Source organism: Triplophysa rosa, linkage group LG20 (genome assembly GCF_024868665.1).
Source record: "Triplophysa rosa linkage group LG20, Trosa_1v2, whole genome shotgun sequence".
NCBI classification, from domain to species: Eukaryota; Metazoa; Chordata; class Actinopteri; order Cypriniformes; family Nemacheilidae; genus Triplophysa; species Triplophysa rosa.
The window spans coordinates 10,331,215-10,356,303 of record NC_079909.1 but is presented as its reverse complement, the minus strand read 5'-3'; the positions used below and the strand labels follow the sequence as shown (position 1 = coordinate 10,356,303).

At 39.1% G+C, this 25,089-nt stretch overlaps 2 protein-coding genes across 3 annotated transcripts in view; one reads left to right on the top strand and one right to left on the bottom strand.

Moving 5' to 3' along the window:
* The first annotated feature begins 1,957 nt into the window (after positions 1–1,957).
* id1 (inhibitor of DNA binding 1, HLH protein) lies at positions 1,958–3,054 on the top strand. Its single transcript, XM_057362103.1, has 2 exons — positions 1,958–2,451; positions 2,560–3,054. Exons 1-2 carry the CDS (start codon positions 2,098–2,100, stop codon positions 2,593–2,595), a joined length of 390 nt encoding a protein of 129 aa, XP_057218086.1. The 5' UTR covers positions 1,958–2,097; the 3' UTR covers positions 2,596–3,054.
* A 2,156-nt stretch (positions 3,055–5,210) lies between these two features.
* Positions 5,211–25,089, bottom strand: part of ncoa3 (nuclear receptor coactivator 3) — a 35,365-nt gene continuing 15,486 nt past the window's right edge. For both annotated transcript variants that reach the window (XM_057361914.1, XM_057361913.1), the window contains 22 exons: positions 19,328–19,432; positions 19,077–19,237; positions 17,777–17,877; positions 17,467–17,641; positions 17,053–17,238; positions 16,852–16,938; positions 15,682–15,825; positions 15,405–15,552; positions 14,749–15,233; positions 12,362–13,362; positions 11,779–11,905; positions 11,422–11,580; positions 11,077–11,289; positions 10,721–10,835; positions 9,649–9,820; positions 9,137–9,487; positions 8,933–9,040; positions 8,768–8,830; positions 8,376–8,556; positions 7,805–7,985; positions 7,361–7,544; positions 5,211–7,104 (listed from right to left, as the gene is read on the bottom strand). In XM_057361914.1, coding sequence (XP_057217897.1) covers positions 7,093–7,104; positions 7,361–7,544; positions 7,805–7,985; positions 8,376–8,556; positions 8,768–8,830; positions 8,933–9,040; positions 9,137–9,487; positions 9,649–9,820; positions 10,721–10,835; positions 11,077–11,289; positions 11,422–11,580; positions 11,779–11,905; positions 12,362–13,362; positions 14,749–15,233; positions 15,405–15,552; positions 15,682–15,825; positions 16,852–16,938; positions 17,053–17,238; positions 17,467–17,641; positions 17,777–17,877; positions 19,077–19,237; positions 19,328–19,413 — 4,440 coding nt within the window. In that variant the 5' untranslated portion in view covers positions 19,414–19,432 and the 3' untranslated portion in view covers positions 5,211–7,092. The remainder of the gene's footprint in view (positions 7,105–7,360; positions 7,545–7,804; positions 7,986–8,375; positions 8,557–8,767; positions 8,831–8,932; positions 9,041–9,136; positions 9,488–9,648; positions 9,821–10,720; positions 10,836–11,076; positions 11,290–11,421; positions 11,581–11,778; positions 11,906–12,361; positions 13,363–14,748; positions 15,234–15,404; positions 15,553–15,681; positions 15,826–16,851; positions 16,939–17,052; positions 17,239–17,466; positions 17,642–17,776; positions 17,878–19,076; positions 19,238–19,327; positions 19,433–25,089) is intronic.

Below are 25,089 nucleotides of genomic sequence, written 5' to 3'. Positions count from 1 at the left end.
CAATAAAAAATGATTTCTGAATTACATAGTAACAGTGTAGTCTGATTTGATGTAAATTGCACACGTTTTATTGAATGATTCCGTTAAACATTAAAGCAATGGTCGCTGTCCAGCACATGAGGTCAACAAACAATAAAGCATTAATAAATCACAGTTCAGCCAAGGGTAACGTTTTCTCTCTTCTAAATACTAGGGATATGTTTTATTTTTTACCAAAAGTTCATAAGGGTGTGTGGGTAGTATGTGCAATGGGGATGTTACACTTTTTGCCTCTCTTTGCCTTGATGTGCAGTAAACAGGCTTTGGAGAGCCCAGCTGTGAGGGCTTATTGTTGGAGTCGGTAGGAAGTGCTGATAGCTTGTGCAGCTGAACAAAAGCGGGATGAGCGAGTGGAGGGGCGCTCCAGACTCGTCGGCTCCAGCCGAGATTCTCTCTCACAGTCCCGATACTGCACTCCCATTGTTCAGCTCCTCCTCCACCTCCCCTCAACCCCGCTCAGCTGTGACCGAGAGAGAAACGCTCCAGTCCCTCTAACCCCTGCAGGATGTATAGATATGCGTACGAGCCATAAGTAGGCTACAAAACACGTACGCAAGTTTTCAAAGTAGGCCTATTTAAGCATATTGCGATATTGCAAACGTTGCGTGGTTATTTGGATGCTAAATTAAACACAACACTGGTTTGATTGAAAAATATATTTAAAAAAAGTTTTATCTGGAAACAAAAGTGCGATTAAACCCAATGGCAACTTTTTCTAAAGAAAAAATGTAAATAAAATAACGCGACCCCTGGAATCTACTAGAAAAAAAACCCGCGGCTCAATAGCCTATTTTTCACTTTGTCTTTCGCTTTCTGTGTCTTTACAAGCGTCTTTAGAGTCCACAATGGCAGTTTGCAGGTGCGCGGAGCGGTAATCGCATCAGAGGTTTTAAGTGATAAATGAGCGCTGACCAGTTTGTTCTCAGGATTCCGCGGCGCGCAGGTGAATGGGGGAGAGTGGAGGGATGCGAGCCTGTTGTTTGTTGTTGCTATGGAGACCGCCCGCTCGGCGCCAGGCTGACAGGCGTCAAGGCTCGAATGAATGGGTGACGTCACGGCGCTGGCGCCCGGCAGTCTGCTTCGGTTTGTTTGGACAATCTGGGGGAAGAATCAGAGCAGAGCAATGCAAAGTTCTGCGAGTGCGCGCTCAAGGCGACGCGCACATGTGAAGGAATTTGGGAGTTTGTGCGAGGAAACGCATTTGGAGGTCAACAATGAGCCAATCATTGTTCGAAAATAAACAAGTAAAAGAAAAAAAAAGAACGATAACCACAATGCCAGTCATTCTCGCCAGTCATGATTGTACAATAGGATAACTCAGCATAATGCAAATAATATATCGATACTTTATTGTAACAGATCGTTTATTCTTTATGCGCATACAAAAAATAGTACACAACAGACGGAAATGTAACGATAGCCTACTACTAATAATAGTTGCAAATTAACAGTTGAATAATAAGTACAGTCTCTTGAAACATATTGAATCTCAGTCCATGCCCTGTTGCACCACGATTTTATCATATTTTACAAATATTAAGCAATTTATTATTATATCACTTTTTACCCTAAAATTGTCTTGTTTCGAAACAGCCCACAAACGATGAAAGCTTGTTTCATATTTAAGTAATAACTGTTGCCTGTTAATCTTCGACCACCCCCACCCCTGTTGTCTGCTTCTTCACCTGTGGAGTCTTGAGGCCACGGAAAGCTGGATATCCACAGATCATCCACAGAAGACACACATTTGTTTCCATTTGTAACACCATCCCCCAAGCATATTGTAACTGCGATAACCGGGGCTCTCCTGCTATTGGTTCAGGGAACGACTGTGGTGAAATCCTAACCTATTGGTCCGAGCTTGCAAACACGAGCGTTTGGTGCACGCCCACAAGCCCTGATATGCTATAAATACCGAACAACTCCGCGCCGGAGCATGTGGTGAACTGTCATCGCACACTCGACGAGGCGAGACCAAAACAGGAGTACGAGCACATTACTTCAACTCCGCGTATTTTCTTTGACTTAGTTGTCACTTTTACGACAAACACAGCCAAAATGAAAGTTGTGGGACCTACCTGCGCGCTGAAGAGCAACGTTGGCGGGGACGATGTCGTCCGTTGTCTCTCCGACCAGAGCCTGGCCATCTCCAAATGCAAGATCCCGCTCCTGGATGAGCAGATGACCATGTTTCTTCAGGACATGAACAGCTGCTACAGCAAGTTGAAAGAGCTGGTGCCCACGCTACCGACCAACAAAAAGGCTAGCAAGGTGGAGATCCTACAGCACGTTATCGACTACATCTGGGACTTGCAGGTGGAGTTGGACGAGCCTGGCAAGAAGCACCAGAACTCCGCTTCCCGCACTCCTCTTACGACTCTGAACGCCGAGCTTGCCAGCATCGCAGTTGAGGTAAATATCGAATAGGACACGTGTTTTGAACTACCATGACTATTTAGATAAAGCGTTGAGCGTTTAAAGAGTTCGAATGACTCATGGTGTTTCTTTCTTTCCTTGCAGAACGGATGCTCGGATGACCGAATCATGTGCCGTTAAGTTGATGCGCCAGGTTTCATATCAACTGACAGAAAGCATCCCGGAGAACGAACATGGTGTGCTGACGTGATGGACCAGCAACGTCGTGACGCCTTGAACTGTTAGGAGAATCCCATTCTTCTGTTGTAGAGGAAAAAAACTTTCAGTAGAGAGTCACAAAATACGTGGACATGCAGACTGAACTTTGACCTGCTCTCTGAAATATTCCCATACATAGACTGTTGTGTGTTAGCTGTGGAATCCATGGCGATTATTCACCTATAGTTCATGCATTTCCTTGTTTCTTTTTGTCAATATTTTCATAAACTTTAGAGAAATGTTATATTTTGTTGTAAAGGTCGTTTTCTCAGATTACTGAGCGAAGAATGTATTGTATATTACAATGACACATGATGTGAACGCTTTATTGTGTTTTTTACAATGTATCTGTGTTTTTAATAAAACCAGAAAATGAGACTATTTGCGACTTGCTCGTCGATATTTATGGTGGGGGTGAAAGTTGAATTTGTAAATCAAAGTCTAGTTGGACACTTTTTAAAGTTTGTGTCCGAAGGTTAGAGGCCATTCTTAAAACTTAAGACTCTTAACAAGTTGTTAAATGTTTGAAAATAACTCATTTGGAGGTCATCTCAAATGGTTAAAAATAAACATCTTCGGCTTTGTCTCGAAACAGTTCATATTAACATGTATCAAAATAATGGAAAAACAACTGCAATAACGTTACCAAGCAATATAAATCTGGGAAATAAATGGCTGGGGAGTGTGCCGTGTTGATTTCAATTACTATAGGATGGAAGACGGGCAACAACAACCAATTTAAACAAAACAATTAACTATTATAACTAGTCAAATCAGATTGAATTGGTTAAGAATGACTTCATCACTCATTATGTTCGTTTAACGAAGTTATATTTGGCTAGAGATATTTTTCATATCTTTTAAAAGTCTATAATTTCACTTATTTTATGCATCTCAGTTTTAAAATAGCGAGCAGAGGAAGGGTTAAGTCTTTTCCGAGAAGAAGGCAGTTCGTTATAAGATTTATTCCGTCTCCCTGGTGCAATGTTTTTCTCATTTCCCTGCGGTGCGATGCGCGCAGCTGCAGGCCTCGCGTTGTGAGGCACGGCCAGTGTGTGTGATTGTGTTTGTGTGATCGCTTTGTGCCAAGGGCAGGGGAGGGCGCAGACTGAGCGGCGCCGCCGCACACCTGGGGAAGTTCAGGTTAAATCGCTCCACATTCCTCGGCACACAGCTGATTGAAACATTAACAAACAGTAATCCGCAAGCCCGGGCTGCAGATGGGCCGGGAACACGGCCAAGGAACTCTCACTCCCTCTGTATAGTTTCCCACATACTGCAACGAGACCTTCTTTTAATAAGAACTTTGCGCATTTAAACATAGCGGCGTATACTCCGGCCAACTTTTACAGGCAGAGTTTTCCACTAGAACGTCACAAAAGCTCAACATCGTTTTGGAAACGAGAGGGGAAAAGTAACGCGCTCTTTTATATGTCAATTGGAAATACTGTAGATTATTATTTTTTAATTATAGAAAACAAAGCAGTCCACTTCACTTTGTTTCTATATTTAACGTAGTTAAAATCATGTTAGGTACGTGCGAGATGTGTACTAAATTTAACAAGAAAATAAAAAACTCCACCTTTAGTAAATCGTCCTGTCATTTTTAAAATCCCACATAAACGTATATGCTACTAGCATACTTTATTATTTAATAAATATTATTTACTATTAAATATTTAAAAAGACCATATTAGACTATTGGGATTTTATTCCATATATTTTTATTCCATTTTTTTTTTACAACATTTTACTGTATTAAAAACGATATACTGTATTGTTTCATGTGTGATGTGATGCTGCTACTAAACATTTACATTTGATGAAGAGAAAGGGGTTCTTCTGAAATGACACATTTTAGCTTGTAGCGCCCCGCTGTGGCAACACAAACGCAGTGAACTTTATAAGTTTGTTTTGTTATCTTCATTGGGACTTGCTATTGATTTTCTACAGATCTGTTATATTCCCTACTCCTTACCACACACGTTTTTGCATAATTTAGCATGTTTAACTCTATAATGTGTATATCCTGTGTATTTTTGTATACGTTTGTGTAATGTTTTTGAATCAAATTATATTTTCTGGGTATTTTGTGTAAATTTGGTAAAGGGATAGTTTACCCAAAAATGAAAATTCTGTCATCAGTTACTCACATCTTTGTCATTTCAAACCTGTATGACTTTCTTCTGCTGAACACAAAACAAGATATTTTGAAAAATGTTATGAAACCGAACAGCGGTGCCTATTCACTTCTATTGTACAAACACAAAACCAATGCAGGTGAATACTGTCGCTGTTCGGTTTCACAACCTTCTTCTAAATGTCTTGTTTTTTTTCTGCAAATGATGGTAGAATTTTCATTTTTGGGTGAACAATCTCTTTAAATATTTTACATGTTTGTGTGGTATTGTAGTGATATGTCTGGCTGCTCATGCAAAAATAATTTCCCCATATGGGATTAATAACAAATCTATTGATCTTTTCATCTTAATAATCAATTTCTCTTGTGGAAAAACACAAACGCACGCGCACACGCGTCACGTTTAAATAGAACTTTTATTTACAACAATATCAACATCAAGCAAAATAATTAAGTGTATTGTAATTTACATCCTGTAAAATCTTCCATGTTTACAATCCCTCAGTCAACCAGTTCAGAGAACAGCCCAGAATAACCACAAAGCTCCAGAATTACAATTTCAAAATATACTTTTGTCACAATCTACAGTAATCTAGCGAAATGAACACAAATGAAAGTGTTTCTTTCCTGAAATAGAAAGACTTGGACTTATTAGCTTACCATTGTATATCATTCCAATGTCTTTCCCTTCATTGGGAATCAATGTTATAAGTCACTGATGGTAAAGACTAGACTAATGAAAAGAGCAAAAATTACTGCAATATATAGATGCACAGATGAGCCTTTTATTTCAGGATTGATTTCTGTGTGCCGAAATGATCACAGTAACCAGTAAGGTGTGGTTACTGCCTTTGCACCTGTGTCTTTACAGAACTTACTTTTAAAAGTACACCCAAGAGACTCTTAAAAGTGGTTTAAAAACTCTTCAAAAGTTACAAATCTCTTTAAAGAGCAGATCTTGGCAGTTCTGTAGATCATTCGTAACCATCAAAACTTGAAGAAGGAATAAACCGCATGATTGAGAGAACCCCCATAAGCGACAACAATACTGCTAAAATATTAACTGGCCTCAAAAATAAACAGGTATACTTGGTTTAGTATGTATACAGAATATAGTACAAAATCACAATATGTAGTAATATGTTCATATGATATGTACCTTTTACTCTGCGCTTTTGCGCAAAAACATATATAAATGATACTATTTTGTCATCAAACTTGAGAAACTAAAAAGAGATCTTTGGATTGTGCATGTTTCTTAAAGGTTGATTTCTGAAGAACCAACCGTTACGATACAGTGAGTAAGTGAGTTAATTTCCCTAGTAAGAGCTAGCTTAAAGGGCAACATCAAGATCATCTTGCGTATCATCTGAAAACTTGATTTTTCCTGTTAAAACAAAACCAGTGGAGATGAAACCCATGAAAGCGTTCCACTGCAAACAACATTTAGAAAAAGTGCCATACAAACATAATGGCCATCGTTAAAAAAAGAAAAGAAGAGGCGGTGCTGGATAAGATAAAAATAAAATATTTTCTCCCTTTGACAAGTTAAAATAGATGTAAAACCTAGAGCAGTTGACCTAAAATATAGATAATATGGACCTAACAGAGGTCCAAACTCTGTGCAAAAAAAAAGATGTAGTAAAAGCATGTATGATACATTTGTAGCATACAGTATTTACAATTTCGATCCTATTCACACACACACAAAAAAACCAACATCTGTCTAACACTGCAGTACCATTTGCTTTTTGTTGACACACCACTTTGAGCCGTGGCATTTAGGAGGATTATTGCTTTGATATGTGAAATGATGTTGCTTACAATTCCCATGGTTTTCTTTAAAATGAGACTTCTCCGAGACTAATTCAAAATAGACAATATGCACATAATCGTTCTATAAGGCTAGAAAAAGCAAGAAATATATTGCAACCATCCTTTTCCAAACTAGCCTTAAAATAAAGTGCTCCCCCACAGTCAAGATGTACCATAACCAATCTTACTCTGTGCCCCCTGGTGGTTATGTTGTGTATTGCAGTACAGCCAGAGACATGAGAGAGCCTGCTGCACGTGCTACTGGGCATAAAGGCGGGAGTCTCTCTTTCCCTTTCATTGTTTTTCTCTCCTAGTCGAGTTACACTGGATCCTTCCAGTGCTTTTACCTCTATGAGGCAGCTTTTATAAGTTCACGTTGATGTTTCCTCATTGGATTGTTGCTTAAAATTTCAGAGTCCGAGTTAGACTCCAACTTGTCCATTTCATAGAGACGGCTCACAGCCTCAGCAGTACTTCTGTGAACACACACGTTGTGTAGATAAGTACATACACAGTACAATACACAGATAAGTCGTTTTAAAAATATGCAACACCAATACATACAAATGGGTGTGATGTTTAATTTGGAAAAATTAAGTCATAAAATACTGCACTTTCTTCATTACAATATACCACTGAGACAATTTCGAAGTTGATCTAATGTCTTAAAATACAAATATTTTAGATATTGCAATGAAGTATGTGAAGTTTCATTCAGATAACATTCTGTACCTGGTCGGGTCCCATTGGCATGCGTCCCATGCCCATGCCGTTCATGCCCATCTGGCCCTGCATTGGGGGCATCTGTCCTGCACCGTTGCCAGTCACACCCCCTTGCATGGATCCGTTCATCATCATGCCCGCGTACTGTCCTTGCGCCCCCTGCTGGGGATATTGTTGCTGCTGCGAGTATGAACTGGAAACAAATAGCAGAGTTACTTTATATCTTGTAAAGAATAATAACTAAAGACAACGTTTTGTTACTTTAATGGACATGTTCAATGAATTCTGTTGACCAATGAGTTTTCATGCAACATCAAGTAGTTTTCTGGCAAATTCAAGCTGATGCGAGTATTGCGAAGATGATGAGTGACATAACTAACGCCGGTATCTGTATTTGTCATCTTTTTTACCTATTTTTCATGCAACCAGTCAAAACATACATGTATAACTTACCTATTCATGGGCATGGGCCCCTGTCCCCATCCTTTCATCTCTGCAGATTGGTACATGGGATTGCTCTGAGGGTGCTGTTGCATCATGGGATTCTGAGGGCCACCCATACGACCACACATCATGTTGTCAGGGGGGCTGCTACCTGTTCCCACAAATGAAGGGTCCCCCTGCTGGCCCATACCTGCAATAAAAACACAAATAATTACAAGACTGCAACGTACGCAAATAGTGTCAAATGTGTCAATTACTATAAAAGTGAGTTAATCAAGATTCTTTTTATTTCATGCTTTATTTAAGGTGAATCAGATGCTTTATTAAGGTACATAAGGTGAATCAGATATTTTTATTGTTAAATACTATCTCCTAACACAGTTCATATACATAAACAAATATCAGCCATTCATAAACTAGTTACTCCTAATAGCGTCACCATGGTGGCTCTGTGGGAATATCAAAATGCTACTGTTGATCTTAAACAACTGCATGAGTTTAGTTCGGGACTTTTCACAATTCAGTCTGGTTTAGTGTCACAATGAACCTCTACAAATGAAAGGGTACAAGTTCAGCCTACCATAGTTGCCTCCATAGTTAAAAGCCTGTTGGCTGGACTGGTTCATTGGGGGTCCTCCCATGGGATTGTCCATTCCTGTGGGTGCGGTAACATTAGGAGGAGGACTGAAGCCTCCGGGTGCAACCTGCTGCTGTTGTTGCTGTTGCTGCTGCATCACCATCATCATCCTTTGTCTTCTCATCTGCAGGAGAGGAACCACCAACAGTTGAAACGCTAAATACTATTGCTAATCTTGTATTACATTTGTATTTTTATAGATTTATGAGTTGCTTTTATGTACCAGCCATCTCTTCTTTCACAAATAGTATAATAGGTGAACTGACTATACCAGAACACGTTTTACATAAATATATTATATACAGGACACATCAACATAAATCATGTCTTCGCACCTCTGATAGATTATGCATTTCTCTGTTCCGCTGCGCGATCATCTGAGCATTCAGGAACCCGGGCTGAAGAATAGAGAAAGGTTGACATGAGAGAGGTGCAATGAACATAAGGCTTTATATATAGGGAAAAATACACCGTGGTGCATTAAAATGAGCTAAAAATACCTGTCCAGCCATGCCTGGCTGCATGTTAGGTCTCATGCTAGGGTTTCCTGCAGGGCTGTTATCTGGCCTCATGCCCATGCCCATGCCTTGCCTATTCTGGTTCAAAAACTGCAGTAAAGGAAACAAATTTGCGCATGTTTACAGTTTTCTCAGGTTGATTGGCAAATATTGTTGATCGTGTGTTAATAGAGTGAAGCTATTCACCTGCTGTCCTTGTAGTCTTTGTTGAAGCTGTAATCGGAGCGGCTTGGTTGGATTCATCATCCGAGGTCTCATCATGTTAGCACGTGGATGCATACCACCCATCCCGCCCATTCCAGGAAAAGCACCCTGCTGGCTCATCTGATTCATCATGGGGTTAAAGCCTGGCCCAGATTGCCCCTGCATGGGACCGGGTCCAGAGTTGGGACCAGGACCATATCTGCCCTGCATCCCCATGGAAGGGGGACCCGGGTAGCCCTGGCCATACATGCCCTTGGGGTCCATTCCCAAAGTGGAGTCGGGACAGGGAGAGGGGAAGGGGTCTGTTGGAGGGGCTTGTTCTGTTCTATGACCCTAAAGTGAAAAAAAATCCTTCCTTAGTTTCAATTGAGTATTGGGACGACAGGATTCTTGCATCAGTAAAAAAAGTCTACACATTAAAGTTTTAAGCGCATGCGGGCCTCTCTCAAGAACAGAAGGCGTACTGAACTCTGTGAACTGAACTGACTGTTTACCTGGCTGACGAGATCTGGTATGCCAAGGGCACGATCGATCTCCTCCAGAGCCATGACATCAGTGTTGTTGAGTAGAGAGTCCAGCTGGTCTAACAGAGCTCGCTCATCACTCTGACCCTCGGTGGTGGATGGAGGAACCAGAAGATCATCCAAAGAGTTATTAAAGGGTAACCTGATAATCAAACAGAAAACATTACACGCTTTTGTATAACAATACCATGTATTGCAATACCATATATTCTGTGTCTTCGTTATTTTCATATTATCTCTTTACTACAATAACTGTTGCCTAAATGTAGGTAAAGCTGCTTTGAAACAATGCAAAACTGTGTAAAGACTGAATTGAATTTTGTAAAGCGTGATTTTTCATTTATTTCCCAGTCTTTATAGCTGTTCTAAGTGTTTTAAATGCAAAGCCTGCGCAAAGCCTGCTCACATGTATTGTGAATACTCTTCAGTCATGGTGTCCATTGTAGTAGACATTAAAGAAAAAAAAACATGAGTTGGCACAAATCTTGTTTTTCTACAAATCATTTATATATCGGAGAAGAATTACTATCAACTGGATGATTTTTTTGTAGAATGGAGTTTTAAATATAAATAAATTACATCTGGTAAGGTGTTCAAAAAACAATGGGGAACAAAAAGAAAAACCTCAAAATTGACCACCAGAGTAGGAACAATTACAGTGGTGGTCAAAAGTGCCCCAGAACTATTTGCTTTCCTATATTCTTCAAAATATCTTCTTTTGCGTTCAACAGAACAAAGGAATTTACAAAACAATTTTGTCCCACTATGGTAGTCAATGGTGGCCAAGAACTGTTTGGTTACAAGCATTCTTCTAAATATCTTTCTCTATGTTCAAAGAAATTAATACAGATTTGGAACAACTTTAGGGTGGCTAAATGACAGAATATTCATTTTTGGGCGAACTGTTCCTTTAAGAAAATGTCATTAATACAGTATACGTATATCTTTCAGCAACTTTAACATTTACCACCATCAAAAAAGGCAAGTTAACTAAAGAAACAGATCCGATGTAACCTGGCCATTACAAGCTCAATTAACGCACCTGTTTGTGTTTTGTGCTCCTTCCATTCCCATCCCATTGTCTGGCCACGAAGGTGACCGTGGTGGAGGTCCTTGTCCTCTGAATGCAGTCATACCCATTCCAACCTCATAAGGCCCTACAAAAATAACATCACACACAATCTGATATTTAGACATCTGTTGTAATTTGCTTATCCTGCTGAATTGAAGTTATTTTTTAATTATTCGATAGTCAAAAAACTGGACACGGTGCGGCACTACGTGTCAAAAGACAAAAAACGCATTAGAACCCATTATAATTTTACATTTTCTAAATTCCATTAGAACAAGCCGGTGGCGTCCAGTGTAGACACGGTGTTATCCTAAACAAACACCTACCCATCTCCATTAACTGCTGTTGCAGTATAGATCTGTTTGCTGGAACGCTATTAGATCTGTTAACAATGGGTCCTCCCATCATGCCCTTAGGATTATGATCCATTCCGGGGCGACCCATACCAGGATGACCAACAGGGCTGGAACTGGACATTCCCCAGTCGCCTGCACCTGCCATAGAGGGTCGATTCATTCCCATCGGCCTGTTTGGACCTCCTGGGAACAACATGTTGGGGATGTTAAAATCTACCAAAAGTATGTACTGAAAAGAGTAACGTTCTAAAATAAACATGTCTAACTAATCCAAATTCTGTTCCACAGAGCAAACACAAAGCGAAAGAAACTAACCCATGGCCATCTGGTTATCAGTGTGCTCCTGTTTGACCAGAGATGAGGGGGCGCTCCTTCTACCCGACATGCCTGGACCACTCAAGGGTTTACCATCGACAGACACTGCCCTCTGGAAGGGCACACGTTGACTTGACGCCATACCAACACCCTCCCGGTCTGAAACACACAGTAGTTTGCAAAAACACACTAATTAATACATATATGGGTACAGACAAAGATCTAAACCTTTAACATTCACACGGCCTTCAAATGTTTTCTCAACACATTTTCTGTTGAACTTGACATGCTATCACCTATTCACATTACATTTTCACAGCCCCCTGCCTGACTTGCCCTTGAGGTGTTGTGACTCACCATGTGCAGTGCTGTTGGGTCCATTGCCCTGCTTATTTCCCCCCACCGACCCGCCAGTTCTAGAATCAGCAAACATTCCAGAAGCAGAATTCCTCAGGCCTCCAAGAATACTCTCCAAGCTGTCCAGCTGGAAACACAAAGGGCTGATGTTAAAACTCGGATTTTCATCAGATTGTTCTTTCTAAACAAGGCAGATATTTTTGGCAGCGCATCAACAAAACAATACAGTAATTGTGATTAGTTTAGTACTTTGAATACTTTCAAATTATGTCAAATTTGTACAATAAGCCAAAGCAATGACTTTTTAGTTTTTATACTGCCCAAAAATGAAATCCCAAAATACACAACTAATATGATCTTGAAAAGTAAATGTGTAACAATACAGGCTTTCCTGTGACTCAGTGGTTAGAGCATGGCACTAGCAACGCCAAAGTCATGGGTACGAACACAGGGATTGCACGTACTTGATGTTTTAACAAATGTTTTGTTCAAAATATTGTGATACAACAATACTGGATTTACAATTTCGATTGTGTTAAATCTAGAGCTGAGTGAATCTCAGCCCAACAAGCAACTCAATTACCTCATCAGGTGGCTCGAGCTTGACTTTGCCCTCCTGGTTGTTCGAGTTCGAGGTTGTGACCCCTGACCCTTGCCCTCCCATGGCCCCTCTCCCCTCCAGCTCCTCCAGCTTTGGCTTGGCCTCTGTGGGATTGGGGTCTTTGGAGTCATCCTTGTTGAGGAGGTAGTGGAGAAGAGCCTTTGGCTTTTTTCCTTCTTTCGGACTGAGCTGCTCCTGTTTGAGTTCCAAACTCCTGGCCTCGGCACCCGGGTGCTCTGCACCAAGAGAGGCCTTACCGGTGGCCTCGGCTGTGATGCGAGCCACCTCATCTGGCGTGTTTCCGTTTTTAAGGAGCTTGTGGAGTATCTTGTGTTTCTCCTGTACGGTGTGAGAGCCGCTGGGACAAGCTGTCGATGAAACACCTCCTGAGCCTTGCTGATTTGCATTATTTCCCGATGATGAACCGGATGAGGAAGACACGCCTGTTGACGAAGGACTCATCATGCCACCTCCTGTTTCCTTGGACTCGAGACTCATTGGTGTAGAGGCGCGACCTGGGACGGGTCCACCTGTCGCATGTCCAATATCTTCTGTTGGGGAGGTGAGTAACTGAAGTAACTTCTTGTGGCCTTTTCCATCAGGGACTCTTCTGTTGACTTCAGGTCCAGCAGAAGCGTCCTTACTAGACTGACTGTCTGGCTTCTCCATAGTGGTCTCAGATGAAGAGGCCTGTTGTTGATCTACTCCACTGCTGTGAGAACTCGATGGGCTCTTGGAGTCACCGTTGCCGGGTTTGTTGTTGCCAGTCTGGCCTTGCTGACTGGACTGGGTTGAGTTGATGCTGGGAGAGCTGTCGGATTTGTGGGCAGGTGAGTTGAGAGCTGAAGGCAGAGATGAACCCACACCTTCACTAATGGCCTGAAGGGCATTCAGTGAGCTGCTCGAGAAAGTGTTGCCAACTGTGGGACCAGAAGATCCACCAGTGCCTCCCATACTGACAGGGCCCATTGGAGAATGCATACCTATGACATAAGGTGAAGGAATAATTTACTGAAAAAACTATATTTTGATCATATATGACATACTATAGACGGTTTCAAAGTGACAAACAAACGTTACTGCGCATGCGCACGTTCGTGGACTGCCCTTAATTTCTGGTACACATTCACAAACAATAGAGTGCCTGTAGATTAGTTCTGATAACAAGCTAAAGAGACCGAGAACAACCTTTACTTGGCTAAACTTGCCTCTCCAATATTTAGAATTTAGACTGTTATATTATGTTCAACTGCTAGATGTCAATGTACCATACGGTTTCTTTAAATGCGACCAAACTACAGGACCCCTTACTTAATAAAAAGAACATACAATAATATAGTTATATTATTAGACACTAGCCAAACCGGAAGTTAACTGCAGTCCCAGCCCACGCGTCCAATGAAATGGTCTATATGATACTATATTGATAATATAATTTAAATCATATAAATCATTCAGACTACTATGAAACCTGCATTAGGGTTATTATACTTAACTAAAACTACTAAAACATTTCTGTGAATGAAAATCAAATAAATATCAGCCTAAATATTATTTAATATTTAAAATAAAGTAAACAGAGATTGAAAATTTTGCCCCAACAATAAACTAAAATAAGTTTGAGTGAAGGCACTAAAAGTATTAACTGAATATTAAACTTACACAGTTCAATAAAAATTATAAAAAACTATTATTACCATTATATTATGTATATTAAAAAATATATATTAATGTGTATAATAATTCTTTATAAAAATATTTATATAATAATAAAACAATACAAATATATAAAAAGCACATAAAAACATTGCTAAAATGTTATATAAAAGGAACATAAAGACTAAAAATACAAAAAAGCTAATTCTAAATACTAATAAAATGACAATTAACCGACAAAAACTATAATAATTCTAACAAATAATATAATAAAACTATAATAAATATTCTGCTTACATTATCCTTAATGTCCTAGTAAAAACTACAAAATGGATTTGAGTATGTCAAAATACATTAAACAATGATGGCATTATTTACAGGTAGCTGAAAGTCTTATGAAATAATTATTATTGAATAATTTCCAATCTATACACTTTATACAATAAAATAGTGTTTTTCCCTTCACAAGTGAGTCTAATACATGTACATTTTTATATATTTTAGTAGTTTATACTTATATGTTATATTTACACATTTTATTATATAATATTTTATCATATCACCTTATTTTAACTCCACCCTTGTTTCATGTAAATGCTTTGGCATGTTTGGGTACACCTACAATATTGCCAATGAAATGTATAAATGTAAAAAATAGCCACATATGCAAGGGAGGGGGGTGGGTTGCTGAACTGTATCACAGGGACACATACCTCCAGGTGAGAAGGGGCTCGCACCCATTTTGGGACTCCCTCGTATCCGTGGAGACCCCATGAGATTTTGCTGAGGAGGATTCAAACCAGGGCTCCCTTGGGAAGGACTGGTCATGCCCATGCCATAACCGCCACCATGGAACTGACCTTGCTGATGCTGATTCATGCCAGGATGTCCCATGTGATTCATCTGACCCATGGAGTTCATCTGATTCATAGAGCCCATTTGATTCATACTGTTCATCTGATTCATGTTCATCTGATTCATCTGATTCATTTGGTTAATTTGATTCATGCGGTTGCCTGGGCCGTACATAGGGCCGCCTCGGGGTCCCATGTGAGCTTGCTCGTTCATGCCATAGCCCCTTGTGTTACCCACTCCCATACCCCCACCAGGAGGCATGCTCATCTGAGCATTAGGATTGGCATTGCCCATAACTGATCGCATTACACCACCCTGGTTTGGTCTGTATCCATTTTGCTCCCTGTGTGGAAGTGGGAGTTAAAAGAAATGGATAATGAACATTACAGGAGTTACAGAGGTTCATTTAAAGTGAACAAATGGATGGAAAAAAAGTGGACTAAAAGTCACAAAATTTCATTTTAAAATTGGAGAACTCTGTGTAATGTTGGAGTTTGAACAGAGCGCTACCGACCTCTGCAGAAGGTGAGTAGAGAGGAAGGTCAGCGGCTCATTGGTAACAGGGTTTCGGCAGAGCTCGCTGCGTGTTTGTGCCGTTACAGGAGTGCCATCTGACAGAGAAAACCTATAGAGCGGAGTCTCTGCTCGACCATGAACATATGCTGTAAAGAGAGAGAAGACATGTTAGGATAGGCAACAAATACATATCATATCAATACAATCTATACTTTCCATTTAGTTCTGGAAAGTCTTTCTGTGTAGCAAACCCATGCAAGAATAAAATCACATACCTTCCTGGTAGTGTCTCTTGTAAGACCAGGGCTGACCCTCGCTGCGATGCAGGAACATCTGCATACACCTGCGCACCAAATCCTCCCAGCCAGGACGCATGGTGGTGTGCAACAGACTCTGCTGCTCAATCTCTATCAGCTTACCTGCGGTCAAACACACATCCAGATGCATGTTATTTTAAAACAAAATTTCTACATTTTAAGTGGAGAAGGGTTATTATAGTATACTAAATAATTGTTAGAACATTTTTGTTAAGTGAAATAAAAAATATAGGCTTAAATATTATTAAAAAAACTAAACAGAACATGTTGCCTTAGCATAAAGTAAAAAGATTAAGTTGAGGCACTAAACTTATAAACTGAAAATAAATAGCAAAAAACTAAAACAAAACTGAAAGAAAAATGGCATAGGATGAATCAAATTAAATGAGAAAAATGTAACTAAAATGGTCATGAAATGAAAAAAATTTAAGCCAATTTAAATGCTTTAAAATACCATAAAACTAATAAATAAAAGAACTCTGCTGTAGTGAATGTTAATACATTTTTGCTTATGCAAAACTCATTGCCTTGGTGTTGCTATGCAGCTGCCAGGGTGTTCTGGGTTGTTGCTAGGGAGGGGACAGAGTCTCTATGATGTACTAATATGATATATCTTCTTTAATTTTGGTCTATAGGATTGATTTTAATCTTTTTAATAATTCTCCAGGTAAAATTATAAATCCATTTTCTTAAGAAAATGTGTTTTTATCTGCAACAGGCACGACCCAAAATAAAACAATCTAGATTTTAAACTAGATTTTGTTATGAATTAGCTAATTATAAAATCATTCAGTGTTAACTATTATTTAATTCATATTAGCATATAATGTCAGATCATTATGTTTACTGAAATAGCTTTAATGTTATGAAGTTTTCCATTTTATAAATTTGCAGTACCTCCACACACCCCCAGGTGTCGACAAATCCCTGGATGAAAACACTAGCCTCAAACTAGATTTAGCACACCTGTTCTGAACTAACCACGCAACCTGAGGTATCATTGATGTTCACAACACAAATGACGCATTGAGGTCGAACATTTACAGTTAACCTTAAGCAAAGGAGACACTTGTGTTACCTTCCAAAGCAGCATTTGCTCTATAAGAACCTCAACTGAAGTGAATTTACCTGATAGCTCGTGTCTAGTGCTGAATCGCTCTGTCCTCTCCACAGCCGTCACTCTTCGTGCTACACAAATCATACACGACTGCAGGTCTAGAAGACAAAATTATAACAACTCTTAAAGGACACATATTGCACTGAAGTCAGCACTGAGACAAAATAAACAAATCTAAATTCATGGGGACATTCTGAGAACAGATGCATTACCTTCCCCTTCCTCCATCATAGCTTTAGGTTGCGTGAGAGCGAAACATTGCATGGTCTCGTAGCGAGGCCCACCGCCCCCCTCTTCTCCTCCTGGACCTCCATGACCGAACTTCACCAGCATACGACAGTTAAATGTATGACTCTTCTGACGGGAGGCATCACCACCCCATGACACACTGTTGGGACCTAAAAATACATGACACCTATTACACATGAGGGTTTGACACGTATGAAACAGTATGCATGATGTTTGAAAGGATGGAGTTCGATCATGTTAAAGATAACAGCCTGTTATGTGGGATGATGGTAGTATGGTTGGTCGGTCATGTGCTTGCCCGCGTTTATGCTTTGCTGGACAATAACAGAGCAACATTCACACACCGTGTGCTTATAACTACACACAAGTGGTCTTACCATTGCTTTTGGGAAGGTTTTTATGTAGCTCTTCTCCGTCTTCTTCATGCAGTATGTTATAGATGCTGGTGTTGATCAGCTCCTCCTGTTTATACTGCAGATACTGAGTCACGTTATCTGACACAAACACAATGCTGCCCTCACGATTCACCACAAACAAAAATCCATCAAGGGCCTGACAGAGAGAAATGAAAAGTTATTAATGCATTATAAACAAATGAATTGCGTGTCAACAAATCATAATAAAGATGAGGGTGGATGAAGGACAGTGTATGTTCTGCTGGTGACATTTTAAAGTCTCAAATCTAACCTGAAGCAGCAGAGGGCCCAGATGGTCCTTGTCAATGACCCCCTGACCAGTAGACGACACATCCGCTTTTTGGACGTCGTCATCGCCACATGAGCTTTTACCTGGATGATGTGTGCACACAAATTGTGTTTAGCAATAACATTAGGAAACCTTTATAAACAGATTAGGCTAAAGAATATCACAATTGTATTATTACAAAAATCAATCAATTGAACATTTTTTATACATACTATGTTAACAAAACAATTGTAGACAAACTGATTACTTCATCACATCTTACAATGTGGAAACGTGAGTCTATTTATTTTGGTATATGGCTGTAAGTATTTGTGGTATTCCAATATTATAATACACTTTTATCTAATGGAATGTCAAATTAGAAAGTTCAAATGAAAAAAGGCATGTGTCAACTTGTAGCAAACGCTACAGCTCATGCTACCCATTCCATTTCCCAGACTACATTCATGAACGGAATATATAATTATACTTTTATTTGAAAAAACAAACAAACAAACAAGAAAAGCACATTGTAGAAAACACTCCAAATCTTTAACAATAACTAGCACCATTATTTAAACTAAGCACAGTTTATCAATAAAGATGTATTGAAGATCTTTTTATCGAGATTTAGTTTGCACATTCGACAGTTGTCAAAGTGTTGGTTACAGGAGTGTCACGCCTGTTGCCATGGTGATCTTCGCAAAATAAAAGCTACATTTGTTACACAGACAGTCTCATGTTGATCGTCCTGTTGTGAACGCCTGATTGATGAAACATCCCTCACGTTTTCATACACAGAAAGTCATGTTTGAGTACTATTTAAAAAGGTTTCTATCAGCTACTGAAGGGCAAAGATGTAACAATAACAAAGAATTACAAACAAATAATATAGTGCTTACTAGTACTACCAATAGAAATGTCTGACCAAAAACTTATGAAACTTCAGTTAAGTTTTATCATTGTACAACATATTAAAAAAATACCATGTATTATAATCCCGTTTGTATAGTATAATCTGTGTCTTCTTTATGTTTCATAATTTTATCTCTTTACTACCTGACTACTGCCTAAATGTATGTAAAGCTGCTTTGCAACAATGCAGATCTGTGAAAAGCGCTATATAAATAAGGATTTAACCGAATATCAGGGGCCACCACACTGCAGCACCACAACAATACACCTGCCACCAGGTGGCAGCGTTTTCTAAACCAATGATATGTATTTGTTTAAGCACACTGTGGGTTCAGTAAATATTTTCACAGACCCAATATGTAAAAGAGCAGTTTGAGCACTCGAGCACCTTGCTCTTTGATCTGTCGTATCTGGCGTACTGTCTCTTTAAGGATGGCACATTTGTCTGGTTTGACATTGAAGTTGTCGATGTCGCCAAGGTTGGCCGAAATCAGTTCGGCGAGTTCCTCGATGTACTTGCTCTCCTGTTCCCTCCTGCGTTTATCACACCTGTAGAACACAAACACGCAGTGAGCAAAACCCCGCAAACGTGGAATACCCCAGACGTGCGCTGCATATTTCACATATTTGTTTTCTTACCCTTGCCCTGGCGTGTCACATGTGGAGAGCTTGCGTTTCCGGTCCGAGCACAGGGGCTCAAGTGAGTTCTCACCCACTCTACTCATTTTTAAAACATATCAGCACCTAGCAAACACGTAAAACAAACAAACTTTACATACTTGACAAGTTGCAAAGCATACTATCTTTTTAAAATGAAACGCATGCATTTCGTATGCACCACAAGTGCAAAGTAACAAATAGTGAACTGATATTAAAATTTCAACACAATGCACTTGAAGGTGTTCTAGTGCAAAACTGCACGTGTGTGTGTGTGTGTGTGTGTCTAAGGCTTATTTTTAAGTGGTCCCACATACAGCTGAATGCGCGGAATGTTCCAGGCCACAGCAGTGGTGCTGTATGCATGTGTGTGTGTATGTGTCTGAGAAGAGACACTGATTATGATGGAGTGAAGCGAGGCCCCCGGGGAAATGGATCAACCCCATGTGTGTGTGTATTTCTGATGCAGGGACTGGGTCAATTATCTCAACCCATGAAGTCGTACGCTGCAGAATATACTTGAAATGCAGAAACAATTTCATTAAAAATGTGATGCTGATGTATCAGCGTTACTTAAAGTTAAATAAAAATCACACAGAGAATCTAATGGACACAAAACATGAGGAATCGGATGAAAAAACATGACATAACGTCTCTCCTACACGTCTCATTATTACAAACTATCACACCATTTCTTCCTACTTTTACCGTCATTGCTCCGCCCACTTCACCAACCACAACGCTTCCTCTTCTTAAGTGACACTTCTCACTTCTCCGTCTGTCTGTCTGTGTGTGCGCGCCCTTGTCAGATTACTTTTACTGTAATTTACGATGTTTTCCTTTACTTTAGGAAATTACAACACCGTCAGAGTTTGTGCATGAGCATAACATGAAAAACACATAAAAGAAAAAATACAATTCTGTCATAATTTACACTCTCAAATCTGTATACATTTCTTTGCTCTGCTAAACACACAAAGATATTTGGACGGATGCTTGTAACCAAACAGTTCTTGACTACCATAGTAGAAAATTTTAAAATGGTAGTCGAAAGTGCACCAGAACTGTTTGCTTTCCTACACTCTTCAAAATATATTTTGTGTTCATCAGAACAAAGAAATGTGTACACATTTAGAACAACTTGAGGGTGAGTAAATGATGACAGAATTTTCATTTTTGGTTGAACTGTTCCTTCAAAAACCTCAGAATATCACTGCTGCATTAGATACCAAATATCATTGGCATTTCTTTTAAAGTGAAACGTAATTTCAATGTCAGAAGTGCCAACAAATGGAATCGCAAAAACAATGACTGTCGGAGTCAATGCTACAATGTCGGGAGGCGAAAACAAACAAAGCAAAGTAAGCTAGTATAAGAGAAAGCATTTAACGTTTAAAATGTCTTTAAAACCTTTTCTTGTGTAAAACTGCTTTCCGTCTTTAATGACACAATACATAAACTGTTGAAAATGAAGACAAATGTTGAACGTTACTGGAACATATTGAGTTAATGAAATACACCTGTGAGACTCTGCCAGGAGACTTGTGTGAACTTGAAATGAACTTACTTCATGCATACGCTAAAAATGACCTTGGGACCAGCTGGTTAACAGCAATAGCAAAAGCAAGGTTAGTTCTGAGAAACACATATCTAGCATCATTTGCCTGCAGATGCCACTCAGTTTCATGTAATAATAATAATATAGCAATAATAATAATAGCGCAATAACACTCACAGTCACAAGTGTAACTCAAGTGTCCAAATATTTTTTGGGGGGCCACTGTACATACACGAACTCGTCTGTCAATCTTTCCTTCTCCATTCCACGCATTCCCTCTACTGTTATCAGTCTTTATCAGTGGTCACAGAGCCTCTGCTGTATGTGTGCGAGTGTGTTTGTTTTAGAGGCCTGACCTTGCCCCGTGCCTGACCCTTCCCAGAGTTCAGCGGAAATCTCAGAGCACGGGCCATCAGGTCACAGTCTTGCTCCCTTCCCTTGCCGAACACACACATGTGTACAGCCTCTTCCCTTCGCTTGAGAACACATGCAGACGCACACAGTTTGCCCTCTGTCACCTTAAAACACTTGGTATGAGCTCATCATTCCTAAACTCAACGGTGAAACATTACACAACTCTGCCCATGCCACAGCACGCTGCCTGTGCCGACTGGTACGGCAGCCTGTCACAAATCAACAACACGCACAGAATAATCAGACTTTGCAGTCGCCATTCACGTTATAATGGAGATACAGCTGATACCTCATTTATTAACATAAAAAGGACAGGAGGTCACTGGACATTTTGGAATATTTTGTGTTTTATGTATTTACATTTGTGCATTTTATAGAAGCAACGTACAGTAGATGATTACAGTTCCACAGGAATGGAAAGCACAACATTTGTGCTGTTACCGCAGAGCTCTACCAAATGACCTACAGAAACACTTAAAAAGACAGTAGGAAAACATACAATGGAAGACAAAAGTGCCCTAGAACGGTTTGCTTTCCTTTATTCCTCAAAATATCTTCCTTTGTGTTCAACAGAACAAATACATTTATGAAGCAATTTTCCTACTATGGTTGTCAATGGTGGCCAAGACCGGTTTGGTTACAAGCATTCTTCAAAAATATCTTTATCTGTGTTCATCAGAACAAAGACATTTATACAGATTTGGAACAACTTGAGGGTGAGTAAATGAAGACAGAATTTTTGGAAATACAACAAATTCTTTTCAAAACAACATAAGTGGAAGTGAATAATGACAGAACTTTGGTGTGGAGGAAAACTGTTCCTCTAAGCATGTTAAGATCTAAATTTACAGTGATGCACTCTGTTCACCTTTTAGACCCCTAAAAGACGCAGAGTACCTGATAAAAACAAAGAAGAAGACTGCTGCTCATTACAACAGAGCTTTTGCATTAACCTCTCCCAGAACACACTTCAGAGCATCATTACGTGAAGATGCATTTCCAGTCCTTCTGAGAATAATGGTTATTTTAATGGAACAGTTATCGAGAATATCATAATCAGGAAGCGGCAAAAGGAGGCATCCTGTTTGCGCTGTCCCACACACGCAGTGTTCTGCGTCACCACTTCCTCTGCCTGGAAAAAGCCTGCTGGCCCTGTGCAACTGTATTTACATATTCAACCTCATGGGTTGAACTGGTCTGTCTTCTCTCAGAAGCTAATCAGTCTGTCTGTCTCTTTCCGTGTGTATACTCTTTATCGCTTCATCTTTTTAAACATCGCACAGCCACTCAGTCGCTCTCTTACTAAGAGCAGTATAACTTTAACTTGTCAAAGCACCATTTAGGAAAATTAAACATTTATAGTCTACAATTGTGTAGTTTACCCAAGTCAAGGCTCCCTTGTAACAGTATTCATCATTTAATTATGACAATTTCCCGCCCTCTCTCTGACCCTGAGAAGGCTGTTTTTGATACTGTATCTTTAAGACTTCTAGCCTGTATGTAAATGACCTCTGATATGATTGGCTAAACTCAATGCCCTAGATTACGCCGTCATTCATCAGGATGGACCAACAAATTGCATGTCACTAGTGTGATAAAATCACGTACTAACCTTGCATGTGACAAGTTTTAACTAATTATTATATTTGAATATAATAAATACAGCTGTGGAAAAAATTTAGAGACCATTTCAAAATTATTTTCAGTTTTTCTGAATGTACTATTTATAGGTATGTGTTTAGGTAAAATGCACATTTTTTGTTTCATTCTGGGAACTACTGGCAATATTTCTCCCAAATTTCAAATAAAAATATTGTTCCTATTTGCATTTATTTGCAGAAAATAAAAACTGGAGAAACGGGTCAAAATACATGCTCTGTATTCTTCAGACTTCAAGCACTGCAAAGAAAAGAAGTTCATATTCACTTTTAAGCACAACAGTCATACTTGTACATGTATTGAGGAAATGTTCAAACGCTATTTTTTATTGCGATATCCTTGATTTATATCACAGTTTTCATGTGTCTTGTCATGCTTTCAGTCTTTCACATTGCTGTTGGATGACTTTGTCACTCCGGAGGTTTGATTTTGTTGAAATTCAACAGATACAGGACTGGAATACATCTAGAAATGCTGATTAAATGAATATTTGGAATGGCCTCTTCTTAATTTCGATTTTTAACTTGAATACATTGTTTATAGAGATCTGTTATATGATTTAAGTGTTCCCTTAATTATTTTGAGTAATGTATATACATTATAAAATTTAATTTAAATAAAAAAAACCTGGGAATTCTGTTATACATTATAATTAATTTTATAATTATTATTCATATTTCTACATATATACCAGACAGTTCTGATTTACGGAAATAAAACATTAAAACCTTAAAACACTTAATATTCAAATAAGAAAATGGTTTTAAAATGCTTTCCATGGATCCATGTTATAAAATTCAGCATCTTCAAGGTCTATTAGAAAAAAATGCATGCACCACATTTTATGGATACTAATACATTAGCTGGAGGGCAAAGAATCCTTTATTAATTAAATATAGTAAAATATAAAGAAGTTTACCATCAACCAATTCTACGGATATAGCTGACAAAACCACAACCATTCTATCCAATCACTGATCCGGTCTCCTCAGCCTGTTTCCCTGACGACCAGTAGGGTAACGTCTTAATATCCCATCATGCCTTGACCCCACACAGAGAGTACCTGCATTATTGATGGGGCTGCCTCCTGTCACCACATGCACACACAACACACGGTCTACTTAAGCACCTCAGAGCACCTTCTCCATACATAACAGCATTGAAATTCAATGGGCCATACAAAACTATCACACCGAGTTAAAGGGTGAAATACTTATTAAAAAGAAACACCTGCAACTAACTGTACACTGTTTGCAATAAAGGACTATTAAGTTATTTAACAAATCATGCATTAATGTGAAATGTTATTATGGTATTTTCAATACCTCATAAAACTGTAATGGCACCTTTTACAAACCTGAAGCTCTTAAAAAAGCTGCCAGTTACAGAAAGAACGCAAAGCATAAGCTACGCATTGGACATCAGCCAGAAAATTACACATGACTGCTGTTAACACATTATTGCTTAACATTCAGTTTCACTCCAAAATAAGACAATATTTCAGAAGTAAAATGGATTTCCTAACATCCTTTCATTTTTACTGTAAAGGTGTTAACAAGAGAACCAAGCTCTCTTTGCTTTTGCTCATTTCTAAAGTGAATTAAATAAAGCCAGTTCACATTCATTTGTATTTGACTGGGAAGCGGAATTAGATCTTTGTAGTAAAATATTTATTTATATTATTATTACTAATAGCCTACTATTACTGTTGAGGGTTAAATCCTCAAGCTTTTAAAGGTAAAGTTCATTTCATAGTCATTAGTTACTCACCCTTATGTCATTTTAAACTCGCATGACTTACTTTCTTCTGCAGAACACAAAAGAAGATATTTTGAAAAACAGTGGTAACCCAACAACACTGGGTCCCTTTTGACTTCAATTGTATGGAAACACAACCACATTTCTCAAAATATCTTCTTTTGTGTTTCACAGAAGAAAGAGTCACGTTTTGAATGAAATGAGGGTGAATAACAGATGACAATTTTTATTTTTGCTTGAACTACTCCTGATTTCGAAGGAAATCAGCTACCTACAACATCCAACCAGAGCTTTGTAGGTTTACTCAAATATATCTGCTCAGTCTTGTTTTCCTTGAGAGACTAAAAGTGCATAC

Coding starts and splice junctions, on each gene's coding strand:
- id1 (XM_057362103.1), top strand. CDS start 2,098: ATGAAAGTTGTGGGACCTACCTGCGCGCTGAAGAGCAACGTTGGCGGG. Junction 2,452..2,559: donor TTGCCAGCATCGCAGTTGAG/GTAAATATCGAA, acceptor CTTTCCTTGCAG/AACGGATGCTCGGATGACCG.